This window comes from Aptenodytes patagonicus, chromosome 1 (genome assembly GCF_965638725.1).
Source record: "Aptenodytes patagonicus chromosome 1, bAptPat1.pri.cur, whole genome shotgun sequence".
Taxonomy (NCBI): Eukaryota; Metazoa; Chordata; class Aves; order Sphenisciformes; family Spheniscidae; genus Aptenodytes; species Aptenodytes patagonicus.
In genome coordinates, this window is record NC_134949.1 from 3110250 (window position 1) to 3124698 (window position 14449).

General features: G+C 55.1%; 1 protein-coding gene across 4 annotated transcripts in view; it reads left to right on the plus strand.

Moving 5' to 3' along the window:
- PODXL (podocalyxin like) overlaps positions 1–13190 on the plus strand; it is a 46581-nt gene extending 33391 nt beyond the window's left edge. Inside the window, exons 4-9 of one of the 4 annotated variants that reach the window (XM_076347030.1) lie at positions 259–324; positions 6401–6557; positions 7460–7521; positions 7623–7790; positions 9491–9547; positions 10875–13190. In XM_076347030.1, the coding sequence (XP_076203145.1) occupies positions 259–324; positions 6401–6557; positions 7460–7521; positions 7623–7790; positions 9491–9547; positions 10875–11069 (705 nt within the window). In that variant the 3' untranslated portion in view covers positions 11070–13190. The remainder of the gene's footprint in view (positions 1–258; positions 325–6400; positions 6558–7459; positions 7522–7622; positions 7791–9490; positions 9548–10874) is intronic. The other 3 variants (XM_076347119.1, XM_076347203.1, XM_076347290.1) reach the window with 3 other exon arrangements.
- The last annotated feature ends 1259 nt before the right edge of the window (positions 13191–14449 follow it).

Sequence of the window (14449 nt, forward strand, 5' to 3'; positions counted from 1 at the left end):
CGTACTGCAAATTCTAAGCCTGGTTTGGGAAGTGCATTAGCAAACGTCCCACAGACAACCGTGTCAGTTTTCTGTGAAAACCCTTTCCACATATAAAGGGTTGAGCGAAGGGCTCCCGGGTCTGTCTCGTTTCCATAAAATGTATCAGGACTTTGATTGGGATGTCTCCTGGCTTGGGGCAGTCTGTTGTAGTGGTGACCTACTGTCCTTCCAACCTACGTCAACAATTTGAGAGTTGCTTTTCTTCTGTCTTTCCAGGTCATCTGTAAAGACCAGGTGCAAAATAATTGGCCCACCGTGTATCTGAAAGAAGCTAAAACCTGTGTAAGTACCACCCTTTTGAACTTCCATGTGGGATTAGCAGCTGTGTTGCTGTTGGAGATCAGCTTTTAACCTGTGGTACTCTCAGCATGTGAGCCTGCAGAGATGAGAGTAATTTCATCAAAATAAGACGCAATGACTTTCGGGGTGTAAAATGGTAAATGCAAACCCACACTCAGCAGTATCACCCGGTGCGGGAATATGGCAGGAGGAGAAGAGGCCTGTGTGGTCTTCTTCAAGTAGAAGGACCAGCTGAGCCCGCCCAGGTCTCAGAAAAAGAGCAATGGGCAATTTTAGGGGTGAAACTTTCCCTCTGCAAAGGCTAACAGGAAAGCTTTTTGCCCTTGCAGATGGACCAGAAGTTCACTCCAAAACCCAAGCAAGAAACGTGGAGTTCCTCCACGGTTGTTGTGTACTTGGTGAGATCTTGCAACCTCACAGCTGGGGTAGGGTGGCATCCGAGTGCAGAGCAACTGAGAAGCACAGCGGCCTGGACTTTGGGACTCACTGTGCTCCTCAGTGCTCTATCAGCTCTCATGGAACCCTAAAGCGAGAGCAAAAAACTCTATTTCATTTGTTTCAGACCCTCTACAAGACCAAGGAGTAGTTAAATGTAGTGCCAAGGTTGGGGAAAGGCAAGCCCAACCCAAGACTATACACCAAGACCTCCTTCTTCTGGTGGGTGGGTACTGTCTGCTGGATTTTCTGAGGCATACCCACCTTCAAAATGATTCTTGTGGAAACTGTGAGTTTCCTGTAATAGGGAAGATGCAATATATTGATAACTTTTAAATAGGCTGAAGTTTTAAGTTTATGACAAAGAGGAAGAGACACCACCACATGGCTGGTGAGATCTTGACAGGGTGGTTGTATCTATCTGAGCTGTGGGTAGGGCTCAGGGGTGGTTTTTGGCATTATAGCGCTCTGGTTTCTGGATCTCAGCACTGCCAAGGCAGCGTAAGCGTTGGGAAATTGGCACTTCAGGGACCTTCTCACAGCCTATGCTGCACAGCATCAGAAATAGCTGCTCAGGTTCATGAACCTCTGCTGTCCCATTTGTAAAATGGACTGACTCTTGACTTCACCGTATGGTGGTGAGACGCAAAGTGAAGCCACACTGTGTTCATAAAACCCCTTGAGACACATGCTGAGATGAGCACGATCGCTCCTACTGACCACAGCGGTTCCTGAAATTCCCTGTGGCTTGGTGGTGGCCCTGTGTTGTGGTTTAACCTCAGCCGGGAACTAAACACCACCCAGCCGCTCGCTCACTCCTCCCCCCCACCCTGGTGGGATGGGGGAGAGAATCGGAAGGGTAAAAGTGAGGAAACTCGTGGGTTGAGAGAAAGACAGTTTAACAGGTAAAGCAAAAACCGCGCGTGCAAGCAAAGCAAAACAAGGGATTCATTCACTGCTTCCCATGGGCAGGCGGGTGTTCAGCCATCTCCAGGACAGCAGGGCTCCATCATGCCTAACGGTGACTTGGGAAGACAAACTCCGAATGTCCCCCCCTTCCTTCTTCTTCCCCCAGCTTTATATGCTGAGCATGACGTCCCATGGTATGGAACGTCCCTGTGGCCAGTTTGGGTCAGCTGTCCTGGCTGTGCCCCCTCCCAGCTTCTCGCTGGCAGGGCATGAGAAGCTGAAAAGTCCTTGACTAGTGTAAGCACTGCTCAGCAACAACTAAAACATGGGTGTGTTATCAACACTGTTCTCACCCTAAATCCAAAACACTGTACCAGCTACTGGGAAGGAAATTAACTCTATCCCTGCTGAAACCAGGACACCCTGCCTGGCAGCCCTGGAGAGGGCTTGGACCTCCAGATAGCACCCACCGTGCTCCTGGAGGAGGGGAAGCACCTGGCTGCTGCCATCTCATGGTCATCACCTTCCTGCTTTGGCTGCTGCTGGGTGTAAATGCTCCTTGCCCAGACACCTGCAGAAATGATGATGTTCTTAGCTGTGCTGCCCTTAACGTTGAGGATGACTCCAGGGAGGGACCTTATTACCATGATGCCCGTGGCCCAGACGCCACAGCAGGACAGCCTCTCCTGAGAGCATCCCCTGCCCTGCTTCGTGTAATGTCTGAACCTGCAGCCGTGTCCACGCTGGGAAGGCTTCCCGTCAAATTTTACATTGAATATATAAAAACATTTCACCAGGTTGACAAAATCTAATTTTGGAGCCTAAAGCACCCGGGTGACTTATGACCGTGTTGGTGTTTAATGCTTCCCTCCTCCTCCTGGGCGCAGTTGTGTTCTGTGTGGAGCCACTGTCCTCCCCCTGGCTTCAGTGGAGCTGTGCCGGGAGGCTTTTTGGAAATGGGGGATGGTAAGGCTGGGAAGTGATGCGCCGGCGAGCTAAGGGATGAGCGGACATCACGGCTTGGCATCATCCATCGCTCCTCTCTGCCCGCTCCGCTGGGCGATGGCGCGCTGGAGCTGGCGAGCCAGCGAGTCTGCCGCCCTGTTTCCCTTAGATTCCTCTGGGCGTAATAACGAGCCGAAGCATTGTTAGTACAAAATGCCAATTACGCCTCGAAACAGCTGCAGAAAGACTGCAAGGGTGCATCCTCCCATAGCATCGCTCTCCTCGGCTGCCAAAACACCTCCCACCCGCTCGCCGTTAACTTTCCACTTGGCTTATTCCTGAAAATTACAACAAATTTCATGCCTCCCGAGCCGAGCAGGTAACAGAGAAATGGCACTATCTGGTTTCCCTGCTTTGCAGGCCTGGTAAACAAGTCTCTAGCCAAATCTTGACAGCAAAGTGAAAAAATCCTTTGCATTTCGCAACCCGTGGGAAAACAGGAAAGTGCACGCTGTAAGGAGAAGTGTTCCAGAAACGGCTCCAATCCTGGTCTGCAAGAACGAGCCAGAGTTGGGGCGGTGTTGTACTAAAAGCTCAGCTCCAGAGAGAAGCCGGGGAAGCATCGAGGGCAACGTGGGGGGGCCCGGTGGTGGGGGACGTGTCCAGATCACACATGACAGGGGAGAGGGCAATGCAGACCACCTCCTGCCACGCAGAGACGGGCTCATGGGGCAGCACTGGCGATGCGAAGACCCGAGCAAAATGGTTGGGAACGAACCCGGGAATTGCGGGCATTGCACCCCGCTGCACCTCAGTTTCTCCAGCTGCAGTGAATTTAAAAATAAAAAAAACCCCTTCAATCTGTAAATCTTAAAAAAAAAAAAAGCCAAATACATGGTTGGTACCACTTCGTGGACCAAAGGTGCTTTATGGCTGGTTGGTTCCCACCATCCTTCCTCTTCAGGTGATGCTTTTAACCAGCGCTGAAGTTTGGTCCATGTTCCCCCACCCTCCCTTTTGCCCCTTCTCCTTCCTTTGATCGCAGCAGGATCTTAATGAGTTTCTTAACGAGGCTCATTAGCTCGATGCCTTGCATTATGTAGGATGACTTTCCCAAGGTCCGGCTCACAAATGTATCTTCAGCTGGGTTTTCGTTGGCTGCTTGGGATGCTCCAGCCTTGGGATGGGTTGATGGATGGATGGATGGCTGCTCTGTTCCTCATCCCAACCCCAAAATGCCTTAGGAGAAGCAAGACGTGACCATGTCAGAGGTGGCTGGTGTCCCCCAAGCTCTGGTTGAGCCACACAACCCTGTGGCCACCTCCCAGGGGGCCAGCGTGGCTCCTCCATCGTGTCCCCAGCCGGGACACAGATGTACCCAGCAAGGCAAGTCGGAGGATGCTGAGGAGGACCAGAGCCTGCTCCAGCCGGGGGATGCAAAAGCTGTTGGGACCACCCAGACCCACACCCAGGTGCCCGAGAGAATTTGCTGTTACACCCACCGGTCTGGGGGCAGCAGGACGGTCCCTTGAGCAGGCGGAGGGACCCCCTCATCGAGCAGGGTCGCGGTCCCCTCGCCCCATCCAGCTGGCGGGGCCAGTTTGTTGACTCAAGTGCTGTTACCTCATTTGGGGATGTTAGTTTTAGGTCCCTGCCAGTGTGGGAACCGGATTCGAGCTGCTCAGCAGCGCCTGTCAACTCCAGCCAAGGAATGCAAGCGGCTCCGGCGGTGGGAGGGGAGAGCTGCCGGCGCCACGGCACCGCTGCCGGCGCATCCCTGCCAGCTGCAGCGGGCCTTACCGTGCCCCTCTCCAACCCCAGAAAGGGTAAATCCCTCCAGCTGAGCCTCTAAAAGGGTTTAGGCACCGCTCGCTGTCCGGCAGCAAAGCGGTTCGGTGCTCAGCTGGGTTTTAGCCTCACATCTGATTTCCCTTCCCACCCAAAAAAAAAAAAAGCATTTTAAAGGTCTTTTCCCCCACCATGGGGTGGTAGAAGGAGAAGTGGGTGATTAAGGGCTGGGGGAAGGCAGAGCTGCGGCAAAAGCTGGGGAAGGAGGATGCAGGGAGGCAGCAGAGAGGCTTTTCATGCCTCTGCCAAGCAGAAAATGCTGCACAGGCAGGGATTGATAAACTGCAGGACATTTAAAGCGTAGGAGCACAACCCAGCGTCCGAAGATGATAAAAACACTGCCCCGACCAAGCTGTTAACCCTCTCCTCCCTGTCCCGCTGGGGATGAGCTTTCTGGGCGATGCCGCCTTGCCGAGGTCTCCTCTTGCTGCCCCTGGGCTGCCCTGGCGCAGGGCTGGGGGCAGGTTTCCCCTCCAGCTCTTTCCCCAGGGACACGTCTGGGGTGGTACGGACCCAACAGAGGGGCCTGGGGGAAGTTTCTCCCCACGCAAAGCGAAAGGACCGGCGAGGGCCAGCGGCCGTTCCCAGGTTCATTCAGGGCTTCACGATGCTGAGCTCACCCTCGGAGCTGTGCCCAGGACCGGTCTTCGGCCCCAGCAAGCGCACCCTGTCTCCACCGCCACTTCCCAAATATTTAGATAAGATGGGGTGAGATTAGGTGCCTTCCTCAGCTGGGCAGCTCCCCTCCTTGCAGTGGAGTAAGGGGGATGCTGCTGGCCATCCCTGTGAGCGGGACCCGGCCCGGATGGTGTTGGCAGAAGGAGGGGAAGGTTTGGGGTGTTGGAGCAGGCAGGAGCAGAGCCTTTCCCAGCCAGGGCACGTGCTGCCTGGCACCTTGTTTCAGTGTGCAGCGAGGGCTTTTGCACACAGGACCCGTGCAGGCAAGACCTTGTGCACGTAGCATCTGTGCACGAAGGACTTGTGCGCACAGTGCTTGTGCACGCAGTACTCGTGCGTACACGACCTGCACAAGCAGGGGCTGTATGTGCAACATCTCTGCACGCAGGACCTGTGCAGACAGAGCGTGTGCATGCAGAAGCTTAGGCAGGCAAGGTTTGTGCGCAAAGGATCTGGGCAGGCAAGACCTGTGCAGGCAGGACCTGCACAGGCAGGACCTGAGCAGGCAAGGCCTGTGCACACAGGTCCTGCGGACGCAGCATCTCTGCATATAGGACCTGTGCACGCAGCGCCTGTGCGTGCAGTCCTGTGTAGGCAGCATCCGTGCCCGCAGGAGCTATGCATGCAGGAGAGCGATCACCTCCCAGCTGCTACGAAGCATCGAGCAGATGCAAAAAGCCTCAGGAACATCTCAGAGGGGAGGTGGGCTCCATCCACCCGGCTCTGTCCAGGCTAAACCCTGCAGGGATGCTCCAGTTTATCCAAAAGCAAAAAACACTTTCTCTTGCCTCCGCAGAGCCATGGGGAAGCTCTAGGGAGGACAGGGACCCACGCTGGTGGGGACAGAGGGTAGAAATGCGGGTGGTGGTGGGGCTGCAGGTGCCCGTGTGGGCACAGGGTGGGCTGCACCGCCCTGTCCCGCTCCCACTGCGGCCCCTCGGCCTCCCCCAGCTCACCCGCCCTGCTTCCCTTGGGAACCTGCTATTCCTGTAAGACCAAAACCTGCGGCCCTCAGACAAGGCCGGCGCAGGGCCCCGGTGAGGAATGGCAGCCAAGAGCTCGACTTCTCGTAAAGAAACTACTTTTAAACTTTTCCTGTTCTCTGGGAGGGCCGGCAGTGGCCGGGCAGTGCAAAGGGGTGGAGGAGGATGGGGATGGACACAGCATCCCTGGCACTGGGGCGGGATGCTCCTCGGTGGTCCCCGGGTGGGAGGACGGTGCTGAGCTCCTGCTGTCACCGCAGGCCGAGTGGAGGACCACCAGCATCAACATCTCCTTCTTTGAGAGCTTCTGCTCGACGGGCCAGCACGCTTTCAACGCCAGCAGGGAAACGTGCACAGTGGTGCTGACCTCCCGCGAGCCCCGCTCCCAGCACTGGGCCGTGCAGGCGGTTGTGCACCGTGAGTATGATCCCCCCATCCTGCCCCGAGGGGGATGGGATGGGACCAGTGTCGGGGACCCCAGCGCGGGGGATGCAGTCTGAGGCTTGGCAGAGCCCTTGGGGACTGCTAGAGCTCGGCCGAGGGGCTCCTTTCCTTGGGTTGCCCCATCTCAGAGGCTTGGGAGAGGCAAAATGACCCCAGAAATGAGCTTTGCTCCCCAATGAATGCATCAGATCCCTCTCCCATCCATGATAAGTCAAGGCAGGGACCAGTCTCTAGGAGGAAAAATTCCTCCCAAGTGGTTAAAACCCAGTGCCCAGCTCAAATCCTTCCCCAAGGGACCACAGAGGGGAGTTTCTTGCCCATGTTGGAGCCCTTTGGGGAAACCCCGCTCAGCCGAGGGGTGCTCAAACACTGCTTTAGCACCGGGGTGCTGGGAGGATGGAAGCATCACGCTGCTTTAGTGCTGGGGGAGGAAGGCCTGAGCCCCATCCTCCTCCTCTTTGTCATCAGGGCAGGGGCTGGCTGGGGCGGTCCAGCCTCCAGCACCCGACCACGGGCAGAGCAGCTGGGCCTTGGGGACTAATCCTGCACCGCTCCGGCATGGCCTGGAGTAGCCGGTTACAGCCCCTCGCTGGTCTCGCTTGTAAATCTCCCACCGAAGCGGAGACCCCCACCAGGGAGTGGGCAGCACGGGGCTAGGGGATGGTGGGGCCTGGGGTCTCCAGGGCTGTTCCCCTGCCAGGAGAAGAGGTCCCAGCTCCTTGTCTGGCTGTGGAGGCACCTGCAAGGGTTGGCTCCATGCCCACACAGCTCCACCCACCTCCTCCAGAAAGGGGGTCACCCCGTTGACCGGGAGATGGGGGCACAACCTGCCCCCCTCCAACCCTGTGCTCATTACAGCCTCTTTCTTCCCCCAGTCCCTTTGGACCCTGAAAAAGTCCTCGAGGAGCTGAAGGAGAAGAAGGACAAGTTAGAGGAGGTAAGTGGGGCCCCGGGCACAGTGTCATCCCCGCGGATGCCCCCCAAGGTGGGTGGCACAGGAAGCCCTCCTCGGGGCCTGACCCATCCCTTCTGTGGCAGCTCGGCATCGCCAACATCACCTATGACAAAATGGAGAGGGAGATGGTAATCAACGATGAGTTCAGCACGCCCCTGATCATCACCATCGTCACCCTGGCCGTCTCCCTGCTGCTGATCGCGGCCATCTACGGCTGCTGCCACCAGCGCTTCTCCCGAAAGAAGGACCAGGTAAGGTGGGAGGGGGGTGGGACAGGTACCCTGGGACCTTTTTGTCCCAGAGGCATCTTCAGGAGATGAAAATCATCAGTGTTGCCACCTCTGCTGGTGGAGACATCCTGGCTCGCCCAGCGGGCACCACCCTTGCGTGTTGCTCAAGAGGTGCCCAAGTGCTGGGGATGCTTCAGAGGGGCAGGAACTGCCCTTTGGGGGTATCGGGGTGGGGGGCAGCCAGGATGAAAACCAGGGAAACGAGGGGCTGGTGGTGGTGGGGTACGGCAACGAGCAGCATCCATCCCCACGGCCACCCAGGGCAGCTGAGCAGCATCCTTGGGTCATAATTTTGACAAGAAAGGCTTTCTCAACTCAGCAACTCCCCCTTCAAACCCATCCATCCCTCCCCCCCAAAAAAGATATCTCAAAAATACCTTTTTGAGCAGGGCAGCAGGGCTGGGTGCCCAGCATCACCTCGATGCCTTCCCAGGGGTGCCAGAGGCTGCGGGGAGCACTCGGCTGTTTGCAGGGTGGGAGGACAGCAAGACGACGGCCACAGGAGGGCATCTACGCTGTACGCTGGACGGCTCAGCCTGTAGGAGAGCTAATTTAGCCAGGGCCAGATTTCAAAGCAGCAGCAACAGGATTTGAGGAAAAGCAGACACAGAGAAAAAATTAATATCGTTTTTCTCTCAGGAAGCAATACTGGGTGATTTTAGCGTAGCATCCACCTGCAAGGACTGGCCATTCCCATGCCCTGCGGCACCGATGGGGAGAGCTCTGCCACGTACCCGAGGTTTGCATCAGTCCCTGCTGCTCTTGCTGAGGATTTAGATCCGGAGGAGAGACAGCAACAAAAAGGGGAAAAAAAAAAATTAGGCCAAATGATGCAATTAGGGTAAATCACCCTCCCAATGGAGAGGCAAACCCCTGGGTCCTACTTCGAGTCGTTCCCCCCCCCCCCCCCCACCAGCTCATCCTTCCCAGGGGGTCCCAACCTCTGCCCCACGTGCCAGGAGCTGCGTGAAGGTGAGGGATAAGGCAACCTTTGCTTTAAATGCTTGCAATCTAATGGAGATGAACACAGGAGGCAGGGAAGAGTAAACCAACGCCGTCACCAGGCTTGTTTTTACAAGGTTTGATTTTTCAGGAGGGAGTGGGGGAGGATGCAAGACCTCAACAGATATTTGACCTCCGCTGTGGTCCCCTTGGAGCTTGCGGGGTTTCACAGCCAGGCCATCCCTCAGCTGAAATCTCCCCGGCCGAGGTGAAAAACATCCCAGCAGAGACAGGGAGCAGTGTAACGCTCTTGCCCAGTATTGTTCAGAAAACAGGTAGAAATAGGGTATTTTTAGCAATGGGGATGCGTTGTCCCTCACATAACATGGTGCAGAGGAACAGGTACCAGCCCTGGCTGGATGCTCTGGAGGTGAACACCCACCAGCCACAGGGTAAGGTAGCGAAAGCAAAGCAAGGGATGCCAGTGCCTCGGTACGGCTCTTGCTCAGAGCACGGGTAAAGATCTTTTTCCAAGCAATTGCAATAGGTTTGTAGAAAATCCAGCACGTTTCTCCTTTCTGGATTTGTTTTTGGGTGGTTTCTTTTGTTTTCCTCCTGCTTCTTTTCCAAAAATGACTTGAAAGTTTTTTTATTTTTCTCCAACTCTCCCTCCCCCCCCCTTTTAAACCCTGCTGTTGTTTTACCTTGGAAATAACCAGCACATCCACCCTGATCTCCCCGGGTTTGATGATGGACATGTGGCCCTGATCTTTAATGTGAGTTCCAACACAGGGATCGGAGGGGCGGGCACCGCATCCGTAACACTCCCAGCTCTCACCCCTGGTGCTTGGTAGGGTTCAGTAGCTTTTAACAGGACTAAAGCCTACTAAAGCCCAGCTTTAAAGACCCCTTCCCCTTGCTGCACAGCGGGGGGGTGCCTTGCCGCGGCGGGGAGAAAGTGCTGCCCGAGCATCCATCTGGGGGTTCTACCAGCAACCCCGCGGGGGGAAACAGCCCCTGAAAGAGCCCAGGTGTCTCCTCCGCTTTTGAGCATCCCGCCATCCCTGCCCGCATCCCCCCCCCGCCACGTGCAACCCAGGGGACCCCCCCAGCAGTGCCTTCGCAGCCCCCCTGCTAGCGCCAAGCCCTGCGGTTTCACTTCTCCGTCCCTTTCCTTCTCCATGGATTCCCTCCCACACCTGTCTCCTGACATTTATTAGGAGCACTGTAATAAATCAAGCTGTAAATCCAGATGGATTTTAACGGGGGTGCCTACTGAGAGCCCTGCGCTCCCCGAAAAAGGGCTGACCAAGGACTGAAGTTCACCGGTGAATCCCTCCAGGGTGGGATGGGGATGAAGGAACTGCCGTGGCAAATGCAAAATTGGGATGGGTTGGGGGTCTGCCAGGGGATGAAGGGCTGGGTTGGAGCCTGGAGTACCATGTACCCAAGCGCTGGGGTGATGCAGTGCCTGATTCATCCATGAATCAGCCAAAACCATGCATGGCCAAAGGAAAAGGGGCTGGAGAGACTGTTCTTTCCCTGCCTGATTTCCACTGAAAGCTCCAGAATAGGGCTCCAGGATGAGGGGCAAATGGGCCGGCAGCATCTGCAAGGTGGGAGCTGCCCCCCCGGGTCGAGGGGGAGAATAACAATAAAGCAGCTAAAAAGGGACAGGGGGGGCAGAAAGGGGAGAGGAAGAATGGAGTCAAGTTGGGGAGGCAGGAGGTGGGAGGCAGGATCAGGGTACGGCAAAGATGCTCGGCCTCTTCCTGAGGTCCCGGGGGATGGAGCTGTGGGTCCCCGGCCAGGCTGAAGCTGGCAGCTGCTCCTGGAGGTTTTCCACGTGTCTCTGGCTGCTCCTTCCTCCCTCCCACCGTTAGCAGAGTCTCCTTCTTGCCAGCTCCACGCTATCCCCTTCGCTGCGCCAGCGCTGACTGCAGCCCCCAGCCTCAACCTCACCATGAAAGTCTCTATATGTTGTTATATACCTCTATACGGGGCAGCGGCCACGGCTGGCTGTGAGGTGATGGCCCCAAGGTGGCATGCACAGCATCGCCAAGCTGTTTTTCACCAGGGTTTCTGGGTTTTCTTTCCTCGCAGCAGCGCCTGACTGAGGAGCTGCAGACGATGGAGAACGGCTACCACGATAACCCCACGCTGGAGGTGATGGAGACCTCCTCCGAAATGCAGGAGAAGAAGGTGAACCTCAACGGCGAGCTGGGGGATAGCTGGATTGTTCCTCTCGACACCCTCATGAAGGAGGACCTGGAGGAAGAGGAGGACACGCATTTATAGGATACAGAACTCGGATCAAGCAAAAAACGACCACGCCCAAAAAAACCCCACCCATAATCCCTACACGCACATGCACACAACTCCAAAACAAGGCAAAATCCCCAACAAATCCCAGAAAATCCCTTAATGAACTAATCACGGCCCCTCGTGCCACCACATGGGGTGCAGGATGGAAGAAGGGACACGAGAGGACACCTCTGGGCCGCGTTGTCAACACAAGCCACCATGGTGGCCGCATCCGGACAAGCACCCTCCATCACCCACGGGTGCTCAGCAGGACCTACCACGCCAGACCTGACCAGCCGTGGACGAACGGGGTGGCTTTACTCCCGAAGAGCTGCTGGTGTCTCCTCCCAGTGTGTCCCCCTCCTGTCCCGCGTCCAACCACAGCCTCCAGCTATCGAGCAACTCGAAAAATAAAAAGAAAGAAATGTAAATAGGATGGGAGAGGGAGCACAACGCCCGACAGCAAACCGGCACCTGGCAATTAGGGCTAGAAAAATCCTCTGGCCCACGCGGTTTAGTCATCGCTCTGCCCTCCCCAGCACGAAACACCCAGGTATTGAGCAGAAAAAGCTGGAACAGCCTGTTCCTTTTTAATCCAGTTTCCATCCTCTCCCCATAAACTGCCGGCTAAAACGCACAAGAGCCCCACGTTGTGCCACAGGCAAAGGAACGGATCCAGACCCGGCCGGATGGGAGGGACGCAGCAGTGCCGAGCGATGCTCAGTCCCGCGCCACCGCCAGCTGCGCCGCAAAGGGCTGCGGGACGGATCCTGCACCTGGTTGGAGGCCAGGAGAGGCAGAGCAGCTTCTTGTATTGATGCAAAGGGGAGGGAGAGGAAAAGGAGTAATTCCTGGAGTTCATCCCTCCTAGGAAGGGTGTAATGAGACCAAGAGCGATGCCTGGTCGCTAGCCCAGGCACAAGGTTGGGGGTTTCGTGGTGCAGGGGCCCAGCTCCAGCGCAGACGAGCTCTGCCACTGCATTTCCCCACAGAAGTGCTGATTGCCTGCCGGTAATTACGCAGCAGCACCTCACGGCCCACATCCATCCTCGCCCCAGACCGTGGGTTACGTGCACCGTGATGGTTTGTGATTTTTGCGGTCGTGTTTTCCTGCATGAGCAGGAGAGATAAAAGAGCAACAGAAGCACGAGCCAGGTAGCTTGGTGGTATTCAGGGTTTTCCATCGGTACAGCCCTTGGTGTTTCCTCCCCACAAGGTTTATAAGCTCAGTTCACACTCTCAAGCTCTTCTTCAAAAGCCAGTAAAATAACAGAGACCTGCAAAGAGACTTCCAGCGCAGCAGCGAAGCTGGGACTGAGCTTTGTCCTGCAGCCCTTGGTCTCTTGTTCAGGTCTCCCTTTGCCGTAAGTCTTTAGAGGGGAAAAGAAAAATATGCAGGAGTAGAAAGTGGCTGGTCTGAGGCCATTTCTGATTTTCCACTCCCCATCACAGCTCGTAAATGGCTCTAAAAGGAGGGGGACAGTTTCACACCGGGCACCTTTGCTCTGGCATCAGTGAAGCAGCTCAGCCCCGGCAGAAGCAGGGATCAGAGCGGGGCTCAATCCTCCAGCACATGAGAAAGAGAGGAGAGGACCAGAAGGTCACTTGGGCGAGTGCATCTCCCAACACATGAGGATGGTGGCGGTCCCAAGCCCTCTGCAAGCCAGAGGAGCTGCAGATGAAGAGGGATGCCCGAGCACGGCCCTTCCACTCCCCCTGCTTGCCATAAACCGTGCATTCGCCAGCAGACGATGGGGCGATTTCCTTTGGGCTCTGCCACCACGTCAACACGACGGGGATCCACTCCCGTGGCTGCCCTGAACGAGGGGAAAAGCAGAGCTGAGCAATGGAAAGCTTGGAGAAACCCAGGTCGAGTCAGTCCTTGGCAGTACTCACAAAGGAGAGGGTTGGGGCCGTTTGCTCGGCCCCCGGACAGAAAGCTGGCAGAAGATACATCTCAAAGGGACTGGCTCTTCTCCCTTCTCTCCTGCACCGAAGGGCAGAGTTTGAAGTGTTCAAACCTATATATTTTTGTATGTAAATATTCCTGCTACTCATTAGCAATGTATTCAGCACACTTCACTTACCTGTGCACTGCACTACGGGGAAGTAATTTTGGAGGGGGGGGTGGGTGGGTGGGGGATTAAAAAAAAAAAAAAAAGAAAAAGCTAAAGGCCAGTCTGGTAAGGGATCAAAATGCGACACAAAGCAGGAAAACGCCTCCCACCCGGCTAACCCCACGCCACGGCTTTGTCCCCGCTCAGGCAGCATCGAGTTCAGCTCTTTAACGTTGCAGCAAGGCTCAAAGAACCGGTCTCAGCGTTTGCAATTGCTTTCGTGAGCGCGTTCCTTCCCAGTTGCCCCAAGAGACGAGCAGCGGGACAGTGACCTCGCGTTTCTGTCCTTCGCAGAAAATAAATGCGTTGAAAACACGGGGCAGCAGCGAGGTTTTGGCCGCCGGGGCTGCCGTTGCCGTAAGGGTGCCCCTGGCAGAGCATCTCCAGGCAGTCGGGTTTTGGCATGTGCCTAAGATCCCCCTTTCCAGCGAAGAGATGCCAAAGTGCTTTAATGAATCAGGTCCAAAGACTTTCCGAGAGAACCCTACAAAGGCTTGAGATCAAGCAACCTTAAATCTTTCCGAGCAGCGACCAGTGAAGATATTAACTGCTCAGCAAGTGCTTACAGTGATTTATATTTGAATAGGAATTGTACATTTATTTATTTTTCCAGACACCATATTTTTAAACCACTAATATTTTATAGTAGATTTTCCTTCCCCTATTTAAAGAACTACTTCCACGGAAAAAGCAGTACGTTTTTTATGTTGAGAACATTCTTTTTGCAAAAAAAAAAAAAAAATCAGGTAGGAAATGCAGTGATGAGCATCTTTGGCCTTAATCCTTCCCTTTGTAGACTGTAGCCATAATTGTTAGACCAAAAATAAATTAAAAAAAATCTACCCAGGCATTTCCTCCCTCCCTGCCCCTCCTCCCTTCCCCACGCTCCTCTTCTCTCCCCCAAAACAGCTTTAACATCCGACACGTTGTACGAAGAGATTATTGCTCTTACCTTTTGGTGAGAGTTTTACAAGCAGCTCAGATGTCCTTGCAAGAGACTTTTTCTATTTTCAGATTCACAAGGAACGTGTAAATATTTTAGGACCATTTATCTCCCGCTCACAGTGCCATGACCCAACTGACGAGGCTGATACTGTGACTGTTGCCTACAGAAGACATACCGGGGAAGACATAATCCATAAGGGACTGCAGAAGGAGAACCTATTTCCCAAGGCAGCTACCCGTTGAACCTTGCACATGTAATAGAGCTCTTACATACTGTATAGCAGCATCTCTCACGGGGACAGGAGTCTGATT